Genomic DNA, 21,908 nt, shown 5'->3' with positions numbered 1-21,908 from the left:
AGTGAAACTCCATCTCAAAAACAAAAAAACAAAAACAAAACTCAAAAATAATCCAAACAAACAAAAAACTGGTCTGGGGAGATTATAAAGTCTCCTTATAAGAATCCACAAGATGCTAGGATAGCCAGAGCTTTGGGTGTTTCAGAAATCTAAGTCGTTACACACATATCCCAGGGCAGTCAGCAGGGCCTTCACACATTTAAACTCCGAAGCTTAATCAAATTTCACACACAGGTGGAAAGCCCATCCCTTCTCCACAGGTATACTTCCTCCCCTCCATTCCAATCTTAATTCCTACATAATCCACACTTAGATTGACCGCTAGTACAATTTCTAGCTGGAATGTGGGGAGATGAATAAAACTACCCTAGGTTGGAAATAGGCAGTAAGATGTCCTAAAGACTATAAATAAGAATGGAGTATTTTGCTTTATAAATGTTATCAGTATCTTAGAGAATGGATAAACAGATGCACTGATCAGAAAAAGTCCATTGCTACAAACACTAAAAGGAATTTGGTCCATGTGTGTCAGAGAACACAAATACACAGTTACCTTTTCTAACCCAAGTTTCCTGTCTATTTCACTTAGATCCTTTAAGAAAACTTTAAATCATTATGGTTCATTAATGTGGAATTGGACATGATCTCTGATCTTGGGGCTGCAGGTACTTGACCAAACTATTAAGCAATCTGTATCAAAGGTTTATTTGGAAGCTTCTGAGTATGAGGGTTCTTGCATTAAATGAGGATTCAAGGGGGGAGGAAAAAAGTGTGCTTGTCAGTTTGGAAAGTCACAGAGAGTTTACCATTCTATAATTAGATTAGGAGGAAAATGAGAACCCACTGGTAGAAGGAAGAAGCAAGAGTCTTCTAGGGTCTGGCATCTGCAAGTAAATGGAGAAAAAAAAGTTCTTAGTTTTTTTCAATGAAAAAAGCACCAACTACATCTGACAATGGGCCACACAACTATAACCCAATTAAATTATCTTGTTCTGCTGGAGGAATCTGCTGTTGTTGATGGCAGAACACCAAGTACCTTCTGATCTTTAACTCTTTACTACCATTGAGCACAGAGAAATTTGTTAATTGAATTAAAAACATTCTATACAGAAATCGATGTGCACTTCTGTGTCAAGAGTTTTACAAGTGAGGAGAATATCAGGAAATTGATTCATTCATACAATTCTGGATTAACTCCAATTATCTTGATCTTTTTCTCACATACTGTATTTACTCATTAGTTCAAAAATAGTTTTTAAGCTTTTACAATGTAAATTAGGGGACAAGAATTGGTATGATACTACCTGCTTCTGAGGTACTTATCTAGTAAAAAGTGGAGGTGTTGATAAAAACATAAATAGGATAAAACACATTAAATGCTAAGTGAACAAACCCTTGTCATGTATGTATATTCAAAAACATTTCACTCACACTTAAGTTCCTTAAGGGCATAGTCATATCTTTTATTTCTTTGTATCCTTCCAAAGAAACTAGAGAATTCTGCAACAACAGGCATTGAAAATAATACTTAATGGCCGGGTGTGGTGGCTCCTGCCTGTAATCCTAGCTATTTGGAGGCCAAGGCGGGTGGAACACCTGAGGTCAGGAGTTCGAGACTGGCCTGGCCAACATGGTGAAACACCATCTCTACTAAAAATACAAAAATTAGCCGGGCGTGGTGGCACACACCTGTAATCCCAGCTATTTGGGAGGCTGAGGTAGGAGAATCGCTTGAACCCGGGAGGTGGAGGTTGCAGTGAGCCGAGATTGCGCCACTGCACTCCAGCCTGTGTGACAGGAGCCAGACTCCATCTCAAAAACAAAAAACAAACAAACAAACAAAAACCCAAAACTTCATTTTTATTAAGAGGATAATGTCTGTGGCTGCTTAAGGATTCTTATCTAATCTAGTTATTTTTCTGATTCCTCAGGAGTTACACAGAAAAATAAATTTTTAGTGTGTAAGGAGTTTAACCATAAAGAGTTAAGTCCCAAAGGAGAGAAGGGTCTGGTCTTAAGTTATAGACACAGAAATTTCTCCTAGATTTTCATCTTAGAGTAGCCATTTTTACTAGACAGCTATTCATATTGTTTGATCGCCAGACACCTTGTATAGCATATCAGAGAGGAATTCAAAATTCACCATTTATCCAGGTCTGTTCAATGTATGCTTCTCTTCCAACCCCTTTTTTTAGAGACAGGTCTCACTATGTTGCCTAGGCTGGTCTTAAACTCCTGGGCTCAAGCAATCCCCCTGTCTTGGTCTCCCAAAGTGTTGGGATTACAGGTGTGAGCCACTGTGCCCAGCCCTCCCTGCTTTTGTTTAAGACACGAGGTCTCACTATGTTGCTAAGGCTGGAGTACAGTGGCTATTCACAGGCACAGTCATGGTACACTATATCCTTGATCTCCTGGGCTCAAGTGATCCTCCTGTCTCAGCCTCTCAAGTAGCTGGGATGATAGGTGCATACCACCATACTCAATGTATGCTTTCCCGATGTACCCCAGTGCTGGTGTATCTCTTTTCCTTCTGGGACCAAATCCCATTTTCTGGCTTTCAAATGTATTTAACAATTTGATGTCAGAATCTACTACGAAAAATGGCTGGTACCTAGAAGCAACTATAAGTATTATTGTCTATAGCTAAGGGATGTTAACTTTTAGCATCTCTTTTCTGCTTCTTACCAGAAGAAACATCAGTTTTACTACAAAATGAAACTAACTCACAGATTTATCTGTTTCACTGTTCAGAGAGAGTGAACAGACTGGAATGCAAGAGGCCAATTATTCATTAATTCAATAAATATTCACTGAGGGCCTACTAACTGCAAAACAGTTGGGATATAATCCCATTTTCAGCCTTTATAACATTCCCTTTGCCAGAAGCAATGTATCTGGGCAACCTCAGCCAAGACGACATTTGAAGGATCAAACTTGGCTCTGCCACAGGCACATAGGGTAACCTAAAGGAAAGGCTTCATCTGTGAAAAGTGAGAGAGATTTTGGTCTCTTCACATAGATTTTGTGAAGTTCTGCTAAATCAAATACTCAGATAAGATCGACAGTGTAAAACTCTTAGAAACCCAAAACTTTTATTTTTTACATTTTATTTTATTTTATTTTTGGGACATAATCTTACTCTGTGGCCCAGACTGGAGTGCAGTGGCATGATCTCGGCTCACTGCAACCTCTGCCTCCCAGTTCAGGCGATTCTCCTGCCTCAGCCTCCCGAGTTGCTGGGATTACAGGCGTGCACCACCACACCCAGCTAATTTTTGAATTTTTAGTAGAGACAGGGTTTCACCATGTTGGCCAGGCTGGTCTCAAACTCCTGACCTCAAGTGGTCTGCCCGCCTTGGTCTCTCCGTGCTGGGATTACAGGCGTGAGCCACTGCACCCGGCCAGAAACCCAAAACTTTTAAGTGCTCATTAAAAAAAGTATGAATTTTTGGATGAGTATTAAACTGTACTGCACAGGGAATGAATTGCAGAGCAGTGAAGCACAGCTCAATGATTAATCTCAGTCCATTAAAAGAGGCATGATAGATCTAGAATGCAACTTTGATAAAAAAAAAAAGGCAATGTGTACTAATGTTAGAGAAAACAAATTGGCATGTTAACAGAATTCTAATTTAACCAGTAAATGCCTATTCATTAGAGTGTAAAGCCATAACAGAGGCTATATACTTAAAAAACACATGCACACACAAAGCTTTAATTTGCTACCATAATCTGAAAGAAAATTGGACCCAAATTGCTTTATGTCCAGTTAAATCTTGCTACCATCTGAAGAGACAGTGAAATAAAACTGAAACACTTACTTGATGAGATAGGTATTCAGTTACTGTGCATTTCCATCTACAAGTAGAAATATTTCAAAATAAATACACCATGTCAATTGAAATTCACTCCATCCCCTATTCTTACTAAACACAAATGACTTATTCCTGTGTATACTGAATTATAATATAAAAGTAGAAGAATTTAATATTAGTAATCAGATTTCATTCAAGAGCATGGGAAAAGAAAATAGACCTTTACCTACCAAGCCTTTTGACATATAATTTGGTGACTTCATTTTTTGGGAAATGCAAGTATCCAGGGAGAAATGTTTTAAAGTGAATCCTCTAGCCACCTAAAAATTAGCTCAAACAGTAGCACAGACTGAAATCAAGAGAATCTGAATCTAGGGGCAACATTGGAAAAGAAAGTTTGTATTAAGTAAAAATGACAGTATCTTGGGTGTTCTCTATGTGGAAATTTCATTATGATGGTAATATGATATAAATTTAGTACTTGTTTACCCAGCATGACCTCTGAAGTCTGGGGAGGACATCTGAATACCATTCTTTATGCTGGTTCTTATGACTTACGACTTTCATTTTCTCTCTGCTCATTTCCTTTTAGGCCCTCACAATCCAATTTCTGATCCCAATTCCCTACTGATATTATGCCTTGAAAGAAATCAGGGATCACTTCCTCCTAGCCCAAATCATTAACCTTTTTATTGGCTCCCAAATTTTCTTATGGTATTTGACGTCAGTGGTCACCCCATTTTGAAAATATTCTTTTGGCTTCTATGATCTTATACTTTCCTGTTCATAATTTCTTGCTCCTAACCACGGTCAGTAGGGTGAACTGAGTAAGGTGCTTAGGGCATAACATTTAAGGAGGCACTCACTTTAAGGGTCATGGAAATGCAAGGTGTTCAGACTGAACGCATCTGAATAATCAAGATCAACTGTATTTAGCACAATGAAAAGAGTAAAACTATTTTGTCTCTATTTCACTTACTGTTTTTCCATGGCAGAACATACGGCAGAGATTTGGGAACTCGCATGCCTGAAGCCAGGTTATTCTTATGTTCTGTAACTATGTTGCTTGCAGGGCTGCAAAAAGATGAATTTGGCTATGTCGGCAGATCAGTATCATTCAAGCAGGCACACGTAAGATAATCAAAATGTGTTTTTTGTAATTTGGGGAAAAACAACAACCTACATTCATCTGAAATGTAAACACATTTCCATCAAAACATTCTGGCAATTAGAATGATTACCACTTACTTCTCTGGAAAGCTCCCTGTTCTGTATAGACATTAAGATGGGTCTAACCATTTTCATTTTCTAGAAATTGAGATAAACAGCAATGCCATCTACTCTTCAGCTGTATGACAGGCTCATCAACTCACTCAATAAACATAAGAGATAAAATAAAGTGCTAAGGCAACCAAACCAAAAGCAGCAAATCTTCAACTGAGGTAAAATTAAAAGTTGTAGCCAATGGAATTCATTTTAAGTTTTTCTATCTTAGTGCACATAAAATAGTATACACTTAAAATTATTTACTGACCTCAGTAGTTAAAAAGTAAAAATTTGACAAGCATTCTGTTTGGGGAAAAAAGTGAAGTCTAGCATCTTATTCCTTCATTTCCTAAACCAGAAATATTCTCATTTGGGTTTGAAACTTGATCTTCCAAGGTTTAAGTATTGGTGTTAATGAGAAATAGTTTCATTCATTTTTATTTTATTTTGGACAAGGACTCTTTCTGTCACCCAGGCTGGAGTGCAGTGGCATGATCATGGCTCACTGCAGCCTCGACCTCCTGGGCTTAAATGATCCTCTGGTCTCAACTTCCCAAGTAGCTGAGACTATAGGCATCCACCACCATGCCCAGCTTATTCTGTTTTTAAAAATTTTTTTGTAGAGACAGGATCTTACTATGTTGCTCATGTTGATCTTGAACTCCTGGCCTCAGCGATCCTCCCACCTTGGCCTCCAGGTATGAGCTACTCTGTGCCTGGCCAGAAATCATCTAGTTTTCAATTAGAGCTGGGCATGAGCAACACTTTGGGAGGCAGAGGGGGGAGGATCACTTGAGGCCAGAAGTTTGAGACCAGCCTGGGCAAAAATAAAGAATTAGCTAGGTGTGGTGGTGGATCCCTATAGTTCTTGCTATTTGAGAGGCCCAGGGGGATTGCTCGAGCCCAGGAGGCAGAGCCTGCAGTGAGCCATGATCATGCCATTACACTCCAGCGTGGTTGACAGAGCCCCTGTCTCTAAAAAAATAAATTAGACACAAAATCAGTGGGAAGAAGAGATGCATATTCCTTCCTAATAGATACTCTGGATTTTCCAATCTCAAATAAAGAATTTTTAAGACTGCTTTTTCCTATACACTAGTTACCTAAAGTAAAAATGATCCAAGTGGTATAGTGGGAGAATTTTTTCAAAGCATTAAAATAATGTAAACCTAGCAAAAAACATAACTAAGACACATGAAAGTCTGGGGCTACTGTTTCCCTTGCTAAACGATAATGTATTTTTGTATCCCTTATGATTGGCACAAAGCACATGACCTTTTTGAATCAAGGAATAAATATGAAAAAATGCCAAAACAATATCTAGACTAAACTACCATCAAGGAACATTGTTAAAGAAAGTGGTCAATTCATGCTCCGGTGGCTTCTCTTGGTAACAGAACACGCTGATTTTGGGAGGCAATGCTGGGATAAGACTATTTCATTTACCTGTTGTTGTCAGAGTAGTGAGTTGTGCCCCAGACAAATGGGGTGCTGGTCTGCTCCCACAAATCTGTTAAAGGAAGCAAAACATAGTTTGTGGTACTACTAGATAAGACACCAGCAGTTCATGTTGGTTGAATTTATAAGATGGGAAATAATACACCTAAGTTTTGCAGAAGCAAGTAAAAATTGATCAAGTGTCCTGCCTAAGTGACACAGTAGCAAGAATTTAATTGAAGAATATAAACACAAGCAACATAAATAATAATAAACGTGCCTACTAACAAACACAGATGGTACAACACAATTTATGGAAAAAAACAGATGTAAAGAAGTGCTTTTTCCAATCAAGAGGGATTGGCTGTTCCACGTGTCTGCACAGCGATACAAATGTGCTCGTTTTGGGGCCCAATAAAAATAATAAGGCATTCTGAACAACATGGTATGTTCATAAAAAAGGAAAATCTTCCTTCTGTCTTAAGCAAATGACTTGAGATTTAGACATTGTGAAGAAAAAGATGTGGAGGCAGCTCACCTTTATCCCAGTCTTCATCGCAAGGAGGGCACTGCCAAGTGCTCTCAGCCAGAGTCTCTTGTCTAAGGCTCCTGGTTTGGTTGACTGCAAGACAATAAAGACTGGATATAAGAGGGGGATATTGCCAAGTTATTGTGTTCAAAAGGGCTAGTAGCTTAAAAGGTTGCAAGGGTAGCCTGTTGGGTCTTTATTTCTGAAAAATGGATAGTATAAAAGCTAAAAGAGGGATCTTATCTCTTTGCTGACAGAAGAAAGAAAAGCAGAAACAAAAATGTTTACCATATTTATGGCAATAAAATATTTATTTTTAGATGAATTATTAGTAAAATGAACCAGGCTGTTCAGGAGAGAAAACAGTATGACACGTACAATCTGACAACCTATTGCTGCCATGATACAAATCTCAAAGGTGGAAAAGTATTGTTCTTCTGAAACACTGAAAGCCAAAAATCAAGCTGACAATCTAGCATAATACAAATCTGAAGGAGCTACCCTCCAGTACTGAAATATTTTAGATACTAAGTCTTACCAACATCTTGCTCAATACAACTTCTGTCATCACAGCTTGAGATATGATGACTAATTTCAGCTCGAGGAACCTGATGGCGAGCATTGAAGGGACAAGTAGCCAATTTGCTTGCAACATCAGGATGATTCTGTGGAACCAAAATTAAGGGATCTGTCAGTTCTCTGGATCTACTAAAGTCAACAGGGAGTAGCTAAGCCTTATTCTACAAATGCCTCCCCTAAAATTCCTCAATAAACCTCTGGCTTAACTATAACAAGTAAACTCAGAGTAAAAAACTAAGAGGGAATTATTTATTGTTTTTATAGACAATTACTTCAAAATCATCAAAACATAAGTCTTTTTGTTATGATTGTAGAGACTGACAACACAGATATTGTTAGCTAAACAATGAATTTAGGATTGGGTATTTGAACGACATCTTTCCCCCATTTATTTCTGAGTCACATGATTCAGGCAGCACAGCCCGTAATGAGAGAGCTCTCTGGATGTCTTTGAAAGCTGATATTCAAGATGAATAGTAACACTAAAATACACTCTTAGTCTGCATTGCAGTAGTGTCCCTGCTATTGCAATACAATAGTGCTGGAAAATAGCTGTTGGAGGGGAGCTGCAGAAGAGGCAAACCAATAATTTTTCAGATTAACACAGTGACGCTTACTTAATGTAATGATGCCTGAAATGAATCTCTGAACAATTTGACCTTCATTTCAGCTATTTCACTAAGGAAAAACCCAAATGATAAGAGTCTACTTTGCTGACCAAGTTCCTTATTTTAAAACAAAACAAAGGGTTTAGTATCACCTATATCCTATGGCAAATATACCAGCAATTAAGAAATTTATTAGGAAAAAAAAGATATGTCATAAATGAAACTCGGAAAAGTAAAAATAATATGAAGTAGGGAGAAGGCTGGAAAAATATATAGGTGTGAGAAACTTGCAGGCATCGCCGTCATTTTCATAAGTGGTATCAGGCATTCAATACAAAGGTTTTGTGGCCAAAGATTAAGAACATTAGAAGAAGGGAGTTATGATAGTGTCTTTTTTACCACTTGGCTCCATTTGGGAAATGTTTGAGAGCCTAGAGGGGACAATGTTGTAGTGGTATCTGCTGATCCATACTGTCCAGGTTTAATGTTAAGGGATCCTTGCTCTCGAGATTAAAAGGAGCTGGAGAAATAACAAAGATACATGATGTTTCCAGGATTACAAGCACTTTTTAAAGGATGTTAAAGCTGAATTGTATGCAGTTTGGATTAAATACCTCAATTGTTTTCCAAGCATAAATTCTAGCAGAATTTTGGCTTCTGTATCAGAATTCTAACAACATTGTCAAAATGTCTCAATTAAGGTAGCATGAAAGTAGTTTATATCAGCTAAGTCTATACAAGAGTGACCAGAAAAAAAATCCTTATTTATTATTTTTTTAAAGATGTTTATTGTTGAAACTTGGAGATACAGTTATTTTTAGGAATAATTTTTCTTGGGCTAACTTCTAGCTGTTCAAGCTCTAAAATTTCTACACAAAATAATCAGAAAAAGTGAGTTATAGCACTCAATCATTGTTAGGCTGATGAATACATCAAATTTACAAGATAGGCAGGATTTCTCATTGTTAGCCAAAATTAGTCTGTTTTACAAAGGGTGAGAAGACTCTAGAGATGCTGTTTATAAAGGGTTCTTTGTCACTAGTTAATGGGAAGAAAACCAAAACAAGAAAAAATTTATCCTAAGGAATGAACAAATGCCTTTCTATAAATGTTGGTATTTAAGAGAGGTAGATTCCCCAAACAATTCTGGCAATCAATTAAAACATGATAAAATTATTTGATATTTATAAAATACGGCCTTTTAAAAGAACTCAGGAGGGTGTTAGAGGGCAAATTATGACCCTACCTTTCTGCACTTGATAAGATGATAAGGAAACCTGCAAGCCCTGATTTGATGGTTTTTGTCATAGGGGCATTGCAATAGCTTCTCAGGGTCCAGGGAGTCGGCTGAAAGACAGAAGTGTTTCAGTAGGTAAAACGATAACAGGCCCTTGTAAAACTACAGCATTCCAGGCACACTGGATTTTTTCAAGAGACTCTGTAATAATAGAACAATATAGTCTAAAGAAAACTTGGATTAAAAAAAAGGGTGACTACACATTTAAAATATTTCTGAATCTTAGTAAGTTCAGCAGAACCAGAAATCTCAGGGTGAAGTCTCAGTTTCATATTGAACTGAACATATTGTTTTTGTTGCTGGTTACTCTTATTATAAAACAAAAAGTTAAATAAAATGTCATCCTCTTTTCCTTTTCTAAAAGTGCTAATTCAGGGTTATTCCTGTTCTCTAGCTAGTCTATCCAGAGCCTCCCAACCAGTATGCTGCAGTTGAAATGGATTGCTAGTGTGCTAATACACTGATTTGGGGGCCCATAGCTAGTTCAAGTCATCCCCTACCCCCCCATTTCCACAGGCAAGTTGGGGGTAGTAATAGCAAGTAATAGTAATACTTGCTATTACCAGTATCTAGATGAAGATACTAGTAACAGCATCTTCATCTATTACTAGTATCCTGTGACATGAAAAAAGTTGGTAAGCACTGCCCTATATCAGTTATATGTTTTATGGAAGCTTGAAAAATATTAGTGGATAGATTTCTTCTTCATCTGTCTGCTTTAACTTACTCCTATAAGTAGTTCCCAATCTTGGTTACTCTAATTACCTCTCAAATGAAACCAATACTGTTATCAGACAGGTAGTTTTTACTTCTCGTATTTTGGAACACATGTGAGAACAAAATAGAGAATTCTTTAATCTAGTGACTACTACATTAGCCAGCTAAAAAAATAGAACAATGTGCAAAAACAGAACCTCCTGAGGTTAAGACAACTGCAGACATATGGAACTACTGTGTGAAAGAAAGCCCCTAACCTATAAAATGCTATTTAAAACAACCCTTAGGCTATACAAGATGCCCAGGCTGTGCCCCAAATTTTAACAAGCCTGGTTAAGGAAGGGAAATTAAATGGTTAAGCACATTCTGGTATATTATGAAGACAAGAGGCAACCTAATAAATTGCTCTTGCCACCCCTGAAGGCAATGATAAAAGTGAAATAAGATAAACAATTCACATTTGATAAGAAGCTTATAAACCAGGAGACTGCTAGGAAAATCAGAAGCCAGTGGGGAATTGAAACAGACAGTTTCACTGGAAGAGTGGTAAACATGGAATAAATTGCCAACCATGATCGTGATGCAAATGAGCCAGAAAGGTGACTTGAAGGACAGAATGAATAGGAAGGAAAAGTCTTAAAGGACAGGCAGGCTTATTATGCTAACCAGGCTCTTCTTGACCAGCAATGTTTTCATATTTCTGAAGCTTCAGGACAACCAGGGAGAATTTACAGATGAAATTCTTGTTAGTTTCCCCTCATTTAATCCATTCCCATCACTAGCAAATGTTAGGCCATGTCAGCAGCTGATAGACTGGATGGTACCTTATGATTCATATATATTATACTGCCCATATAGTAGCATATACCAGAGTTGATAATGAGAGCTTCTCATTGTAATGCTTTACTTCCTGGTCTCCAGCACTTTAGGTCAACTTTAACCTGGCTTTCTAGATTAAAAAAATTTTTTTGATTTAAAAATCTTTTTTTTTTTTTTTTTTTTTAGACAGAGTCTTATTCTGTTGCCCAGGCTGGAGTGAAGTGGCGCGATCTCGGCCCACTGCAACCTTCACCTCCCAAGTTCGAGCGATTCTTGTGCCTCAGCCCCCGGAGTAGCTGGGACAAAAATCTTTAACTGTGATTAAAAACACATATAAAATTTACCATGTTAATGAATTTTAAGTATACAGTTCAGTAGTGTTAAGCATTAATATATTCCTATTGTTGTGCAACTAGTCTCCAAAAGTTTTTTGTTTTACTAAACTGAAACTGTATACCCATTAACCATCAGCTCTCCATTCCCCACTGCCCCCAGCTCCTGGCAACCACCATTACTTTTTGTTTTGGTGAGTTTGACTAGATACATCATATATGTGAAATCATAGTCTTTTGCTTTTTGTGACTAGCCTATTTCACTTAGCCTAAGGTCCTCAAGGTTTATCCATGTTATAACATGTGACAGAATTTCCTGTGTGGTTTTTTTTTTTTTTTTGAGACAGAGTCTCACTGTTACCCAGGCTGGAGTGCAGTTGCACGATCTTGGCTCACTGCAACCTCCACCGCCTGGGTTCATGTGGTTCTCCTGCCTCAACCTCTTGAGTAGCTGGGATTACAGGCATCCACTACCAAGCTCAGCTAATTTTTGTACTTTTAGTAGAGACAGGGTTTCATCATGTTGGTCAGGTTGGTCTTGAACTCCTGACCTCAGGTGATCCACCTGCCTCGGCCTCCCCAAGTGCTGGGATTACAGGTGTGAACCACCACACTCGGCCATTTCCTTTATCTTCTATCTTGCAACTTGCTTTTTTTTCTTTTCACTTAATGTATCTTGGAGTTCCTTCCAAGTCACTACATATAAGAAATATTTCACTGCTGCATATGGATGTATCAAATTTTTGATTTTCTTATTAATGGACATTTACATTGTTTCCAGATTTGTTTTTTTTTTGAGATGGAGTTTCATTCTTGTCGCTCAGGCTGGAGTGCAATGGCGCAATCTCGGCTCACTGCAACCTCTGCTTCCCAGTTCAAGTGATTCTCCTGCCTCAGCCTCCCAAATAGCTGGGATTACAGGCACCCGCCACCATGCCTGGCTAATTTTTTTGTATTTTTAGTAGAGACTGGCCAGGCTGGTCTCAAACTCCTGACCTCAGGTGATCCACCTGCCTCAGCCTCCCAAAGTGCTAGGATTACAGGTGTGAGCCACCGCGCCTGGCCCAGGTTTTACTATTATATACAATGCTGTGACTAACAATCTAGTTTATTCTTCTTTTTGCATGTATGAGTATTTCTTTTCTTTTTTGAGACAGGGTCTTGCTCTGTTGCCCAGGCTGGACAGTGCAGTGGTGCGATCTTGGCTCATTGCAACCTCTGCTTCCTGGGTACAAGTGATTCTTGTGCCTCCACCCCCCAAGTAGCTGGGATTACAGGCACACCTGTTTAATTTTTTGTATTTTTAGTAGAGGCAGGGTTTTGCCATGTTGGTCAGGCTGGTCTCAAACTCCTAGCCTCCTGTGATCTGCCCACCTCAGCCTCCCAAAGTTGTGGGATTACAGGCATGAGCCACCGTGCCCGGCCAATGTGTGAGTATTTCTCTTGGATAAACACCTAAGAGTATTGCATTGAAGTGTCTGTGCATTAAAAGTTGTAATAAATACTATCAAACTGCTCTACAAATTTTTGTCTGGCTTCCTGGGAATATAATTTACTTTCGAAAACAAAGTAGGTCTATTTGACAAGCTTCCTCTAAAAGCACAGACTCAGCTGTTACTCAGATTTGGGTAGGGACCAGAACCCATGGTGAGAAATGGAGAAAACTTCATGGAAATAAGGAACTAGGCCTGACAAAAGTATCATCAGCTAAGAGGTACAGTCCAAAGAGAAAAGACAGAGATGTTCAGAAATCTGTAAGATTAAGCTGGAAATCTAGGTCAATTTGGGAAACTATAGTCTAAGGCAGTGTTTCTCAAACTTTAACTTACTCTCCAGGTGTTACATCACTTAGGGACTGTGTTAAAGTGCTGATTCTGATTCAGTAGGTCTGGGATGAGCGCTGAGATTGTCCATTTCCAACACACTCCCAGGTGATATTTAAGAAAAAAAAAAGTGGCTGAAAAAAGTAACGAAGAAGTAAGAGACAGAAAGGGGAGATGTTGTTTTCTAATTTAATAGAGAGTAGTATGCTTCCAAGAATAAGTGTATATATACCATACAGGGACTTCACATTCTTCTTCTTTCTTTTAATTTTTTTGAGACGGAGTCTCGGTCTGTTGCCAGGCTGGAGTGCAGTGGCGTGATCTTGGTTCACTGCAACCTCCACCTCTTGGGTCCAAGCAATTCTCCTGCCTCAGCCTCCCGAGTAGCTGGGACTACAGGTGAGTGCCACCAGGCCCAGCTAATTTTTGTATTTTTAGTAGAGATGGGGTTTCACTATGTTGGGCAGGATGGTCTTGATCTTTTCACCTTGTGATCCACCTGCCTTGGCCTCCCAAAGTGTTGGGATTACGGGCATGAACCACCGCGCCCAGCCTTCTTTTTTCTTTTTAAGAGACAGGGTCGGCCAGGCGTAGTGGCTTATACTTGTAATCCCAGCACTTTGAGAGGCCGAGGTTGGTGGATCACTTGAGGCCAGGAGTTCGAGACCAGCCTGGCCACATGGCGAAACCCCATCTCTACTAAAAATACAAAAATTAGCCAGGCGTTGTGGCATGCACCTGTAGTACCAGCTACTCAGGAAGCTGAGGCAGGAGAATCGCTTGAACCCAGGAGGCAGAGGTTGCAGTGAGCTGAGATCATACCACTGCACTCCATCCTGGGTGACAGAGCGAGACTCCTTCTCCAAAAAAAAAAAAAAAAAAAAAGACAGCCTGGGGTGCAGTGGTGTGATCATAGCTCACTGTAACCTCTAACTCCTAGGCTCAAATGATCCTCCTGCCTCAGCTGCCTGAGTAGCTGGGATTACACGCATGAGCCACCGCACCTGGCTCACGAATTTCATATATTAAGTAAAAACACTTTAAGAAGGCTAGGTGTGGTGGCTCACGCCTGTAATCCCAGCGCTTTGGGAGGCCAAGGCAGGTGGATCACAAGGTCAGGAGTTCAAGACCAGCCTGGCCAACATGGTGAAACCCGGCCAGTCTCTATTAAAAATACAAAAATTAGCTGGGCATGGTGGCACACGCCTATAACCCCAGCTACTCAGGAGGCTGAGGCATAAGAATTGCTTGAACCTGGGAGGTGGAAGTTGCAATGAGCCGAGATTGTGCCACTGCACTCCAGCCTGGGTGACAGAGCAAGACTCTGTCTCAAAAAAAGAAAACAAAAACTTTAAGAAAAATTAAGGGGCAGGGGATCCCTTTTCTCAAGTGTGGTCCTCAGATCAGCATCACCCTGGTAACTTGTTAGAAATGCAAATTTTCAGATACCAGACCTTTTGAATCAGAAATTCTGCAGGTGGACCCAGCAATCTGGTTCAACAAGCTTTCCAGGTGATTCTGCTGCATGTTAACAAGTTTGAGAACTACTGTGTTCTAGATATTTAATAAAGATTATTTCTATGTAGTTTCTGTATTTTGGAGATATAGCTCTCCACTGGACTCTTCCTAGAGGGTAGAATGGGACTGAAATATCCTTTAGTTGGAACTTTTAATTATAATGAGATTCTGAACAAGACAGCAAAGTAGGAAGAAAAAGTAGGTACTGTTGACAAGTTTTATCCACGGGCATAAACTCAGATATTCCTCAAATTTAGTCAGAGCCTAGAACAGAGCCTGTGGTGTCATGTAGGGTACTAGGTATAAACAATATAGAAGACTCTGGTTCTGACTCTGTCCCTAACTATGTAAACTTGGGCAAATTAATTAATCTAGGTTCTGTTGTAATAGATGATTTTTCAAGTCCCTTTTGGTTCTACACTTGTATGATTCTAGGTGCTGGCTCTGCTTTGATTTCTTGGGCCATCTAAGGTTCCTGGATCACTTGAGAAATAAGAATCCTTCCCAGATTTCTTATCCTAAAAACTAATGTACATCAACATTATTATATATTACTCCTCAAAATAGAAAGTAGAAGTTACTATCCCCGTGTCATACCTACAAGAAGGTGAAGTCCTGCCTCATTTAATAGTTTAACAAAGGTGTCCTAACTGTGGCCTTTTCAAAGCTTTATGACTTCTCATACCTCTTTTCTTAATTTTCAAGTATCTTATTTCAAATCTGGGCAATACCATACAGACTTTTCCTCCTTAGCAGTTGAGAAGTCCGACTTCTTCCCAGCACACTAAAAGTCTTGTCAGATATAAAACTATATGTAAATGATTTAACTTATTTTCTAAAAGCAACAAGGAGTACATACTGTAAGTTTCTTCCATGTTGGAAATGAAGAAGCTGAATCCAAGTGCTGGAAAAAACAAAAGTGTGATTCAGGAAATCAGAAATAAAATGTACCAAAAGGTAACCCTAAGAAGTGGAGTCACTTCTGGATTTGAAACTACCCAAGTTCAATATAAGAAACCTTTACTCTCCCCACTCCCCCCAATATTTTCTTCTCTTTAAAGCATTCTTCTTGGAATCATTTTAACATCATGGCCTAATTCACATTCTTGGAATAAATTCTAGAGCCTACCAAATAGTTAAGAAAAACCAAATATGACTCCTATAGTTCAAATTTAAGCTGTATTTGGGTGATAAGATGTCTACCTTAAGTGCTATTACTTAAGTGCCTGTCACTGTTTAGCATCTATTAGGGTTTGACACTATTAATATAATAGTGATTATAATATAAATATTAATATAATATTTAACATTAGAGGGGGCAAGTCAAGACCACAAGAATACTGTCATTTAAACTTATGCATGAGGGCCGGGCGTGGTCGCTCACACCTGTAATCCTAGCACTTTGGGAGGCTGAGGCAGGAGGATCACTCGAAGCCAGGAGTTTGAGACTAGCCTGGCAACAAAGCAAGACTACGTCTCTACAAAAAACAAAACAACCCCCCCAAAAATAAACAAACAAACAAACAAAAAAACAAACTTAGCCAGGCATGGGGGCACATGCCTGTAGTCCCAGCTACTCAGGAGGCAAAGGCAGGCAGATCACTTAAGTCCAGGAGCTATGAGGTTCGTGCCATTGCACTCTGGCCTGGACAATGGAGTGAGATCTTGTCTTTAAAAAAACAAAAAACCCCTTATACATAAACACAGAAATAATGTTCTATTATAAAGCTTTCCTCTTGGGTTCTTAAAAATACAGATAGGCAGGTTACCAGTCTTGTTCCTCTCTAGGACCTGGAAATGCTGGAAGTCTTTGACAGACAGTATACACTTAACTCTTCCAATATGCTTGGAAACACTAGTTCACCATTTTCATGACTTTTCTTAAACATGATCAGGAAGGGCCACACTAACATTGTCCCTTTTTCTAGTGAGGTTTCACCCCCTCTCATCCCAATCTTCAGTGCTAAAGTGGCAATACTTTAATCTTCTCCAATTAATACTCATTCCCTCTATGCACTGAGGGAAAACCTCTGAATGTTAGGACTCAAGAACTGTCCATATTATGGATAACAGAGTCACAAGAGAACAAATCTGTAACAGGAATGTGAAACATTAAAAGAGAAATGGTTTCATAGTTTGAATCCTTTTCTATTAGAAATCTCTTCTATTGAGCACTGAGACTAAATACATTTATTATTGTGGGAAAAACCTGAATTTATATAAAACCATCCCCATACGAAACTTCTGAAAATTGTCTGTCTCTAGAGCATGCTCTTTGGCCCCTCACACAATTCTACACTCCTCACCACCCCTCCCCCCATTCTGTGACATAAGCAGCGTTAGAACCTATGATAGGAAATACAAGTGATCAGCTAGAATTCTAGTTTTTTTGCTACTGAGCCCATTTGTTAATGACAATCATTAGTGAATTTGTCTTAAAAATATTTTTCATATTTATGTTTGGATCAAGAAATCCCCACCGTCTTTTTGTATATATTTCACTTATACATAGTTACTTCATACTTTTTCATTAAAAATAAGTTTTGGAAGGAAGAACCAAGTATGTTTCTTGATTTTAAGTGATGAGCACCAGATTCAGCAGCTTGTAGGAAGCCAACCTATTCTTCCCGGACAAAAGGACGAATTACAGTACACTAGGGGCACTGGAATTCACAGTACCATCACTTAGCCGTGTCTGTTTTAAGTATCTTCCGCATCAAACTGTTAACGGGATTCTTTACCTTTTCCCTACTACTAGATCACGGTGAAATAGACAAGCTACGCCGGAAGCAATCAAGTTTAGGGGATGGATGTAGTCGGCGGCTACTGGTTAAACGCTTAACAGAATTCCGGCCTTAGTAAAAGAATAATTTTTCTTCCTTTAAACAACAACAACAACAACAAAATCACAGTAGACTTAATCAATGAGACTAAAAAAGAGAAAGTGGGGGAGGTGGTTAACTTAAAAAAAACCATAGAAAAGGCGCCAAGGAGGCCCTCGAGTGGGCAATGCCGCGAAACCTGTTGGTAGCCAAAATAGCTGCATTGAGAGCCCACAAAGCTGAAGGCTACCAGCAGAAAAGCGAAAAGAGGATATGAGAAGGTGAAGGTATCCCGGTACGCAAAATAGGAATTGCTTAGAGGCGCCCCGGGATGCCTTTCCTTACCTCGGTGGACACACACCTTCCTCACAGTCACCTTCCTCCCACGCAAGCCCCAGCAACGGCCACTTCCGGCGCCTAACGTTGGGAGGTGGGGCGAGGGGCCGGCACTTCCTGTGACTGGGAGTCTCGGCTCTGGCTGAGTGTGGGGCAGGGTGGATCAGCTGTGGAGTTCACCTGTGAGCCCCTCGGGTCAGCTCCCTGATGACCCTTTCCCACGAGGATCTCCTCCTTGGGCACCCCATCTTTGGGCCCATCCTCCCCTGGCCCCCAGAACAACAGTGGCCTTGAGAGGGTAGAACTCGCATTTCTTTCCCCGGGTTTTGTGGCGGCCATCTTAGAAAAGGCAGATGAGCACTTAGAAATGGGCACCTGCGATTACCTCAGGAGTTCAAGACCAGCCTGGCCAACATGGTGAAACCTCGTCTCTACTAAAAATACAAAAATTAGCTGGGTGTGGTGGCGGGCGCCTGTAATCCCAGCTACTTGGGAGGCTGAGGCAGGAGAATTGCTTGAACCCGGGAGGTGGAGGCTGCAGTGAGCCGAGATTGCACCACTGCACTCCAGCCTGGGCGGCAGAGTGAGACTCCGTCTCAGAAAAAAAAAAAAAAAAAAAAAAAGGCGCCTGAAGGAATGGGACTGATGGAACTGGTTAGAGGTGGGGAGCTGCCTAGAAAGAAGCCTTGTTTGTGGAAGTTGTCTAGATAGAAAGGTAATTTAGATTTTGAGGGAAGAGAAGAGGAATTATGAAGGAGATAGGCAGTGCAGCCACAAAACAATCACCAAGGACAGGAATTTTGTGTCTGTCTGTTCTTGTTTAGAATGTGTTGTAAAATCCCAAAATTCAAAAGGTACTAACTATCTGAGAATGCTTGGTAGGATGATGGTTGTTGCTGCCTGATGAAAGCGAGTTTTAGAGTTGGGGAGAGAGCTCAATGAAGAGTTGGAGAGGACAAGAAGGCCGGAAGGTTACAACTTGTTAAGGGAAAACCAAACGTAGTGTGAGGCTTTGTTCTGGGGAAAAAAAGTGTAAGCTGCAGTTCTTGTCCCCAAAGTGCTTAGAAAAACGAATCCCAAAGTGGATGAAAGGTTTAATAGCAGTACAAAAAATGCCAAAAAAAGTGGTAGAGACTGTAAATTCCTGTAAGGAAAAAAATTAATGGCGCCTGAAATGACCTGGGAAGGCATTATAGAGAAAAGGGACTTGTAGCCTTTGAAGGTTAGACAAAAAAAGGAAGGTGTTGACACTACAAGTAGATCTGGTGGTAATATTTTTCAAAACCAAGAAGCAAAAGATGTGACAAAACATTCTGTGCTGTTCAAGGTGTAGGAGGCAGTCTGGGTGATTAGTCTGGGCAGTGAAATATTGAGATTTCTACAGCATTTCAGTGGTGTAGAGCCCAAATAGGACTTGAGAGGACTACCCTGACAAAAACTGAATATAGCTTTAGTAAAAAGGATCAGTGGGGCATTTTCTTTTTCTTTTTTTTTTGAGATGGAGTCTCGCTCTGTCGCCCATGCTGGAGAGCAGTGGTATGATCTCGGCTCACTGCAACCTCCGCCTCCTGGGTTCAAGTGATTCTCCTGCCTCAGCCTCCTGAGAAGCTGGAACTACAGGCAGGCACTACCACACCCGGCTTTTTTTTTTTTTTTTTTTTTTTAAGTAGAGACGGGGGTTTCACCATGTTGGCCAGGCTGGTCTCAAACTCCTGACCTCAGGTGATCTGCCTGCCTCGGCCTCCCAAAATGCTGAGATTACAGGTGTGATCCACTGCGCCGGGCAAGGGATGTTTTCGTTTTACATGATTAATTTGTGAGCGTCTATTGTTGTTATTCCCTCCGCACCCCCTCCCCCCGACCTTTTTTTCCTACTAGAAGAGAGTTTGCTCCACAGCCATCAGTTCAGATTAAGACACTAAAAAGAACCAAGTGTTGATGGAAGCCAGGCTCAAGCCATTCTTGTAGGCTAGTGGTTCTTAATCTTGTCTGCACCTTAGAATCATCAGGGGAGCTTTTAAGACATACCATGCCAACTTCCCATCCCACACGAATTAATGTGAAAGAGCCAGGCATAGTTATTTTTAAAAATCTACCCAGATGAATTTAATGTGTAGCCAGGGCTGAGAACAACTGACCTAGGCATTGTTTTGAAATTAAAAAAGCCATTCATTCACCCATGGCCTGGATGATTCATTTGAAGGAGGAGCAAACTGTTAAAGTGGTTTGCGAAAGATAATTGCTAAGAAGGAAAGCTTCATTGCAAGCTTAGCACTAATCATTTTGGAAAAAGTTGTTTTGGCAAATCAGTTTTAGATTGTTAGGAAATATTTTAAAACAATTTTCATGAAATCCTAAACCTCTGATTTTATCACAGTATCATTAATGCAGATTGGTGGGGCCAGTGTGATTTGAAATGAAATATTTTTTCAGGCTTTACATTGCAGTAATCTGGTGAAATTGTTGACAGTGCTACTGTGACCCATAAATACATTTTATTCAGATACCCACAGATTGAAATTTCTGAGGAAGAAAGAGCTAAGGGCTTGGGAGGATAGGGGAATGGGTACCAAACCAGAATCCAAAGTCAGGCTTCACTGCATTCAGTAGTAATGCCTTGTCAGAATGACAGGATCCTCAACTGATAATGCTGTTTCATTTAGCACCTGTGAATAAGCCAACCAACTTTCAAACAAGCAAAAATCAAACCTGTTTTTCAATGGTGATTTTGAAATAAAAATGCACCACACATCTGTTCTTTCTATTCTTCAGTGTTTTGTTCATTCCTTTCTAACTATAAATGTTCTGCTTCGTCTGAGGTCCCTGCTTAGCTTTCTTTTAGACTGGTTTTCCAGCCAGGTTGATCATATTTGAAAAGGAAAAAAAAAATGAGACAAGGCATTTTATACAAGGGTCATTCTAGGAGCTATTGGGAATTAATACCCTAAACTGAATCTGATCCGTGCTGGTTCTATCTGTGTATATACTAGCATTTACCTCTAAATGTTGTGTGTGTGTGTGTGTGTATACATTTTTTGTAGAGATCGGGGGTGGGGATCTCGCTATATTGTCCAGGCTGGTATTGAACTGCTGGCCTCAAGTGATTCTCCCACCTCAGCCTCCAGAGTTGCTGAGATTACAGGTGTGAGCCACCACCCCCAGCCTCCTATAGATTATATTCTTAGAATTAATAATAGTTGGCTGGGTGTGATGGCACATGCCTGTAATCTCAGCACTTTGGGAGGCTGAGGCGGGTGGATTGATTGAGCTCAGTAGTTTGAGACCAGCCTTGGCAAGATGATGAGACTCTGTTTCTCTAAATACAAAAATTAGCTAGGCCTGATGGTGGGTGCCTGTAGTCACAGCTACTCGGGAAGCTGAGGTGGGAGGATTCCTTGAGCCCAGGAGGTCAAGACTGCAGTGAGCTGAGTTTGCAGTTCGTTGTACTCCAGACGGGGCGACAGAGTAAGACTCTGTCTCAAAGAAGAAAAATTTAAAACGAAAGAATTAATAATAGTAAAAATAAAATATCTGAACTAATGAATAAATAGATCTATTCTCTTAGTTATTGGAAAAAAACCTTTGTTAGGAAAATAGTTTTCTCAGATTTTAGGATTGAAGGCATTCCAGTAGTCCTTGAGGTTCTTTAGAAACTTTCTGTTTTCAGACAACCCTAATAAAACTTAAAACTTTTGCCCGTCAAAAGACCAAAATATATTTTTTTGTTTCTGGCTTAGGTTTTATTAATCAAGTCCTGGTTCTCTCATCTAATTACTAATTTTTCTCTCATCTAATTTTGATTTCTGTTTGGCAGTTGAGTGTATAATTAAAAATGGAAAAATTATTCAATAAAGTCAGTTGCAAATTCTTTCAAAATGAGGGTTCGGCTGGGCATGGTGGCTCACGCCTGTAATCCTAGCACTTTAGGAGGCCGAGATGGGCAGATCACCTGAGGTCGGGAGTTTGAGACCAGTCTGGTCAACATAGTGAAACCCCATCTCTACTAAAAA

The 21,908-nt window shown here is 39.9% G+C and overlaps 1 protein-coding gene across 2 annotated transcripts; it reads right to left on the bottom strand.

The window, feature by feature from the left end:
- Positions 1-689: 689 nt before the first annotated feature.
- Positions 690-17,997, bottom strand: GTSF1 (gametocyte specific factor 1). 2 transcript variants are annotated; one of them, XM_004053271.5, is made up of 9 exons: positions 17,908-17,997; positions 15,600-15,644; positions 9,481-9,581; positions 7,586-7,712; positions 7,057-7,140; positions 6,528-6,591; positions 4,795-4,889; positions 3,822-3,858; positions 690-884 (listed from the first exon to the last, which is right to left on the bottom strand). In XM_004053271.5, exons 2-8 carry the CDS (start codon positions 15,613-15,615, stop codon positions 3,842-3,844), a joined length of 504 nt encoding a protein of 167 aa, XP_004053319.2. In that variant the 5' UTR covers positions 15,616-15,644; positions 17,908-17,997; the 3' UTR covers positions 690-884; positions 3,822-3,841. The 2 variants fall into 2 exon arrangements, with proteins under 2 accessions (XP_004053319.2, XP_063549984.1); XM_063693914.1 differs by lacking the exon at positions 17,908-17,997 and adding an exon at positions 16,510-17,012.
- Positions 17,998-21,908: the final 3,911 nt, after the last annotated feature.

Source organism: Gorilla gorilla, chromosome 10, assembly GCF_029281585.2.
Source record: "Gorilla gorilla gorilla isolate KB3781 chromosome 10, NHGRI_mGorGor1-v2.1_pri, whole genome shotgun sequence".
Classification (NCBI taxonomy): Eukaryota; Metazoa; Chordata; class Mammalia; order Primates; family Hominidae; genus Gorilla; species Gorilla gorilla.
Note: the sequence above shows the minus strand (reverse complement) of the source record. Positions and strands in the feature narration are given on the sequence as shown.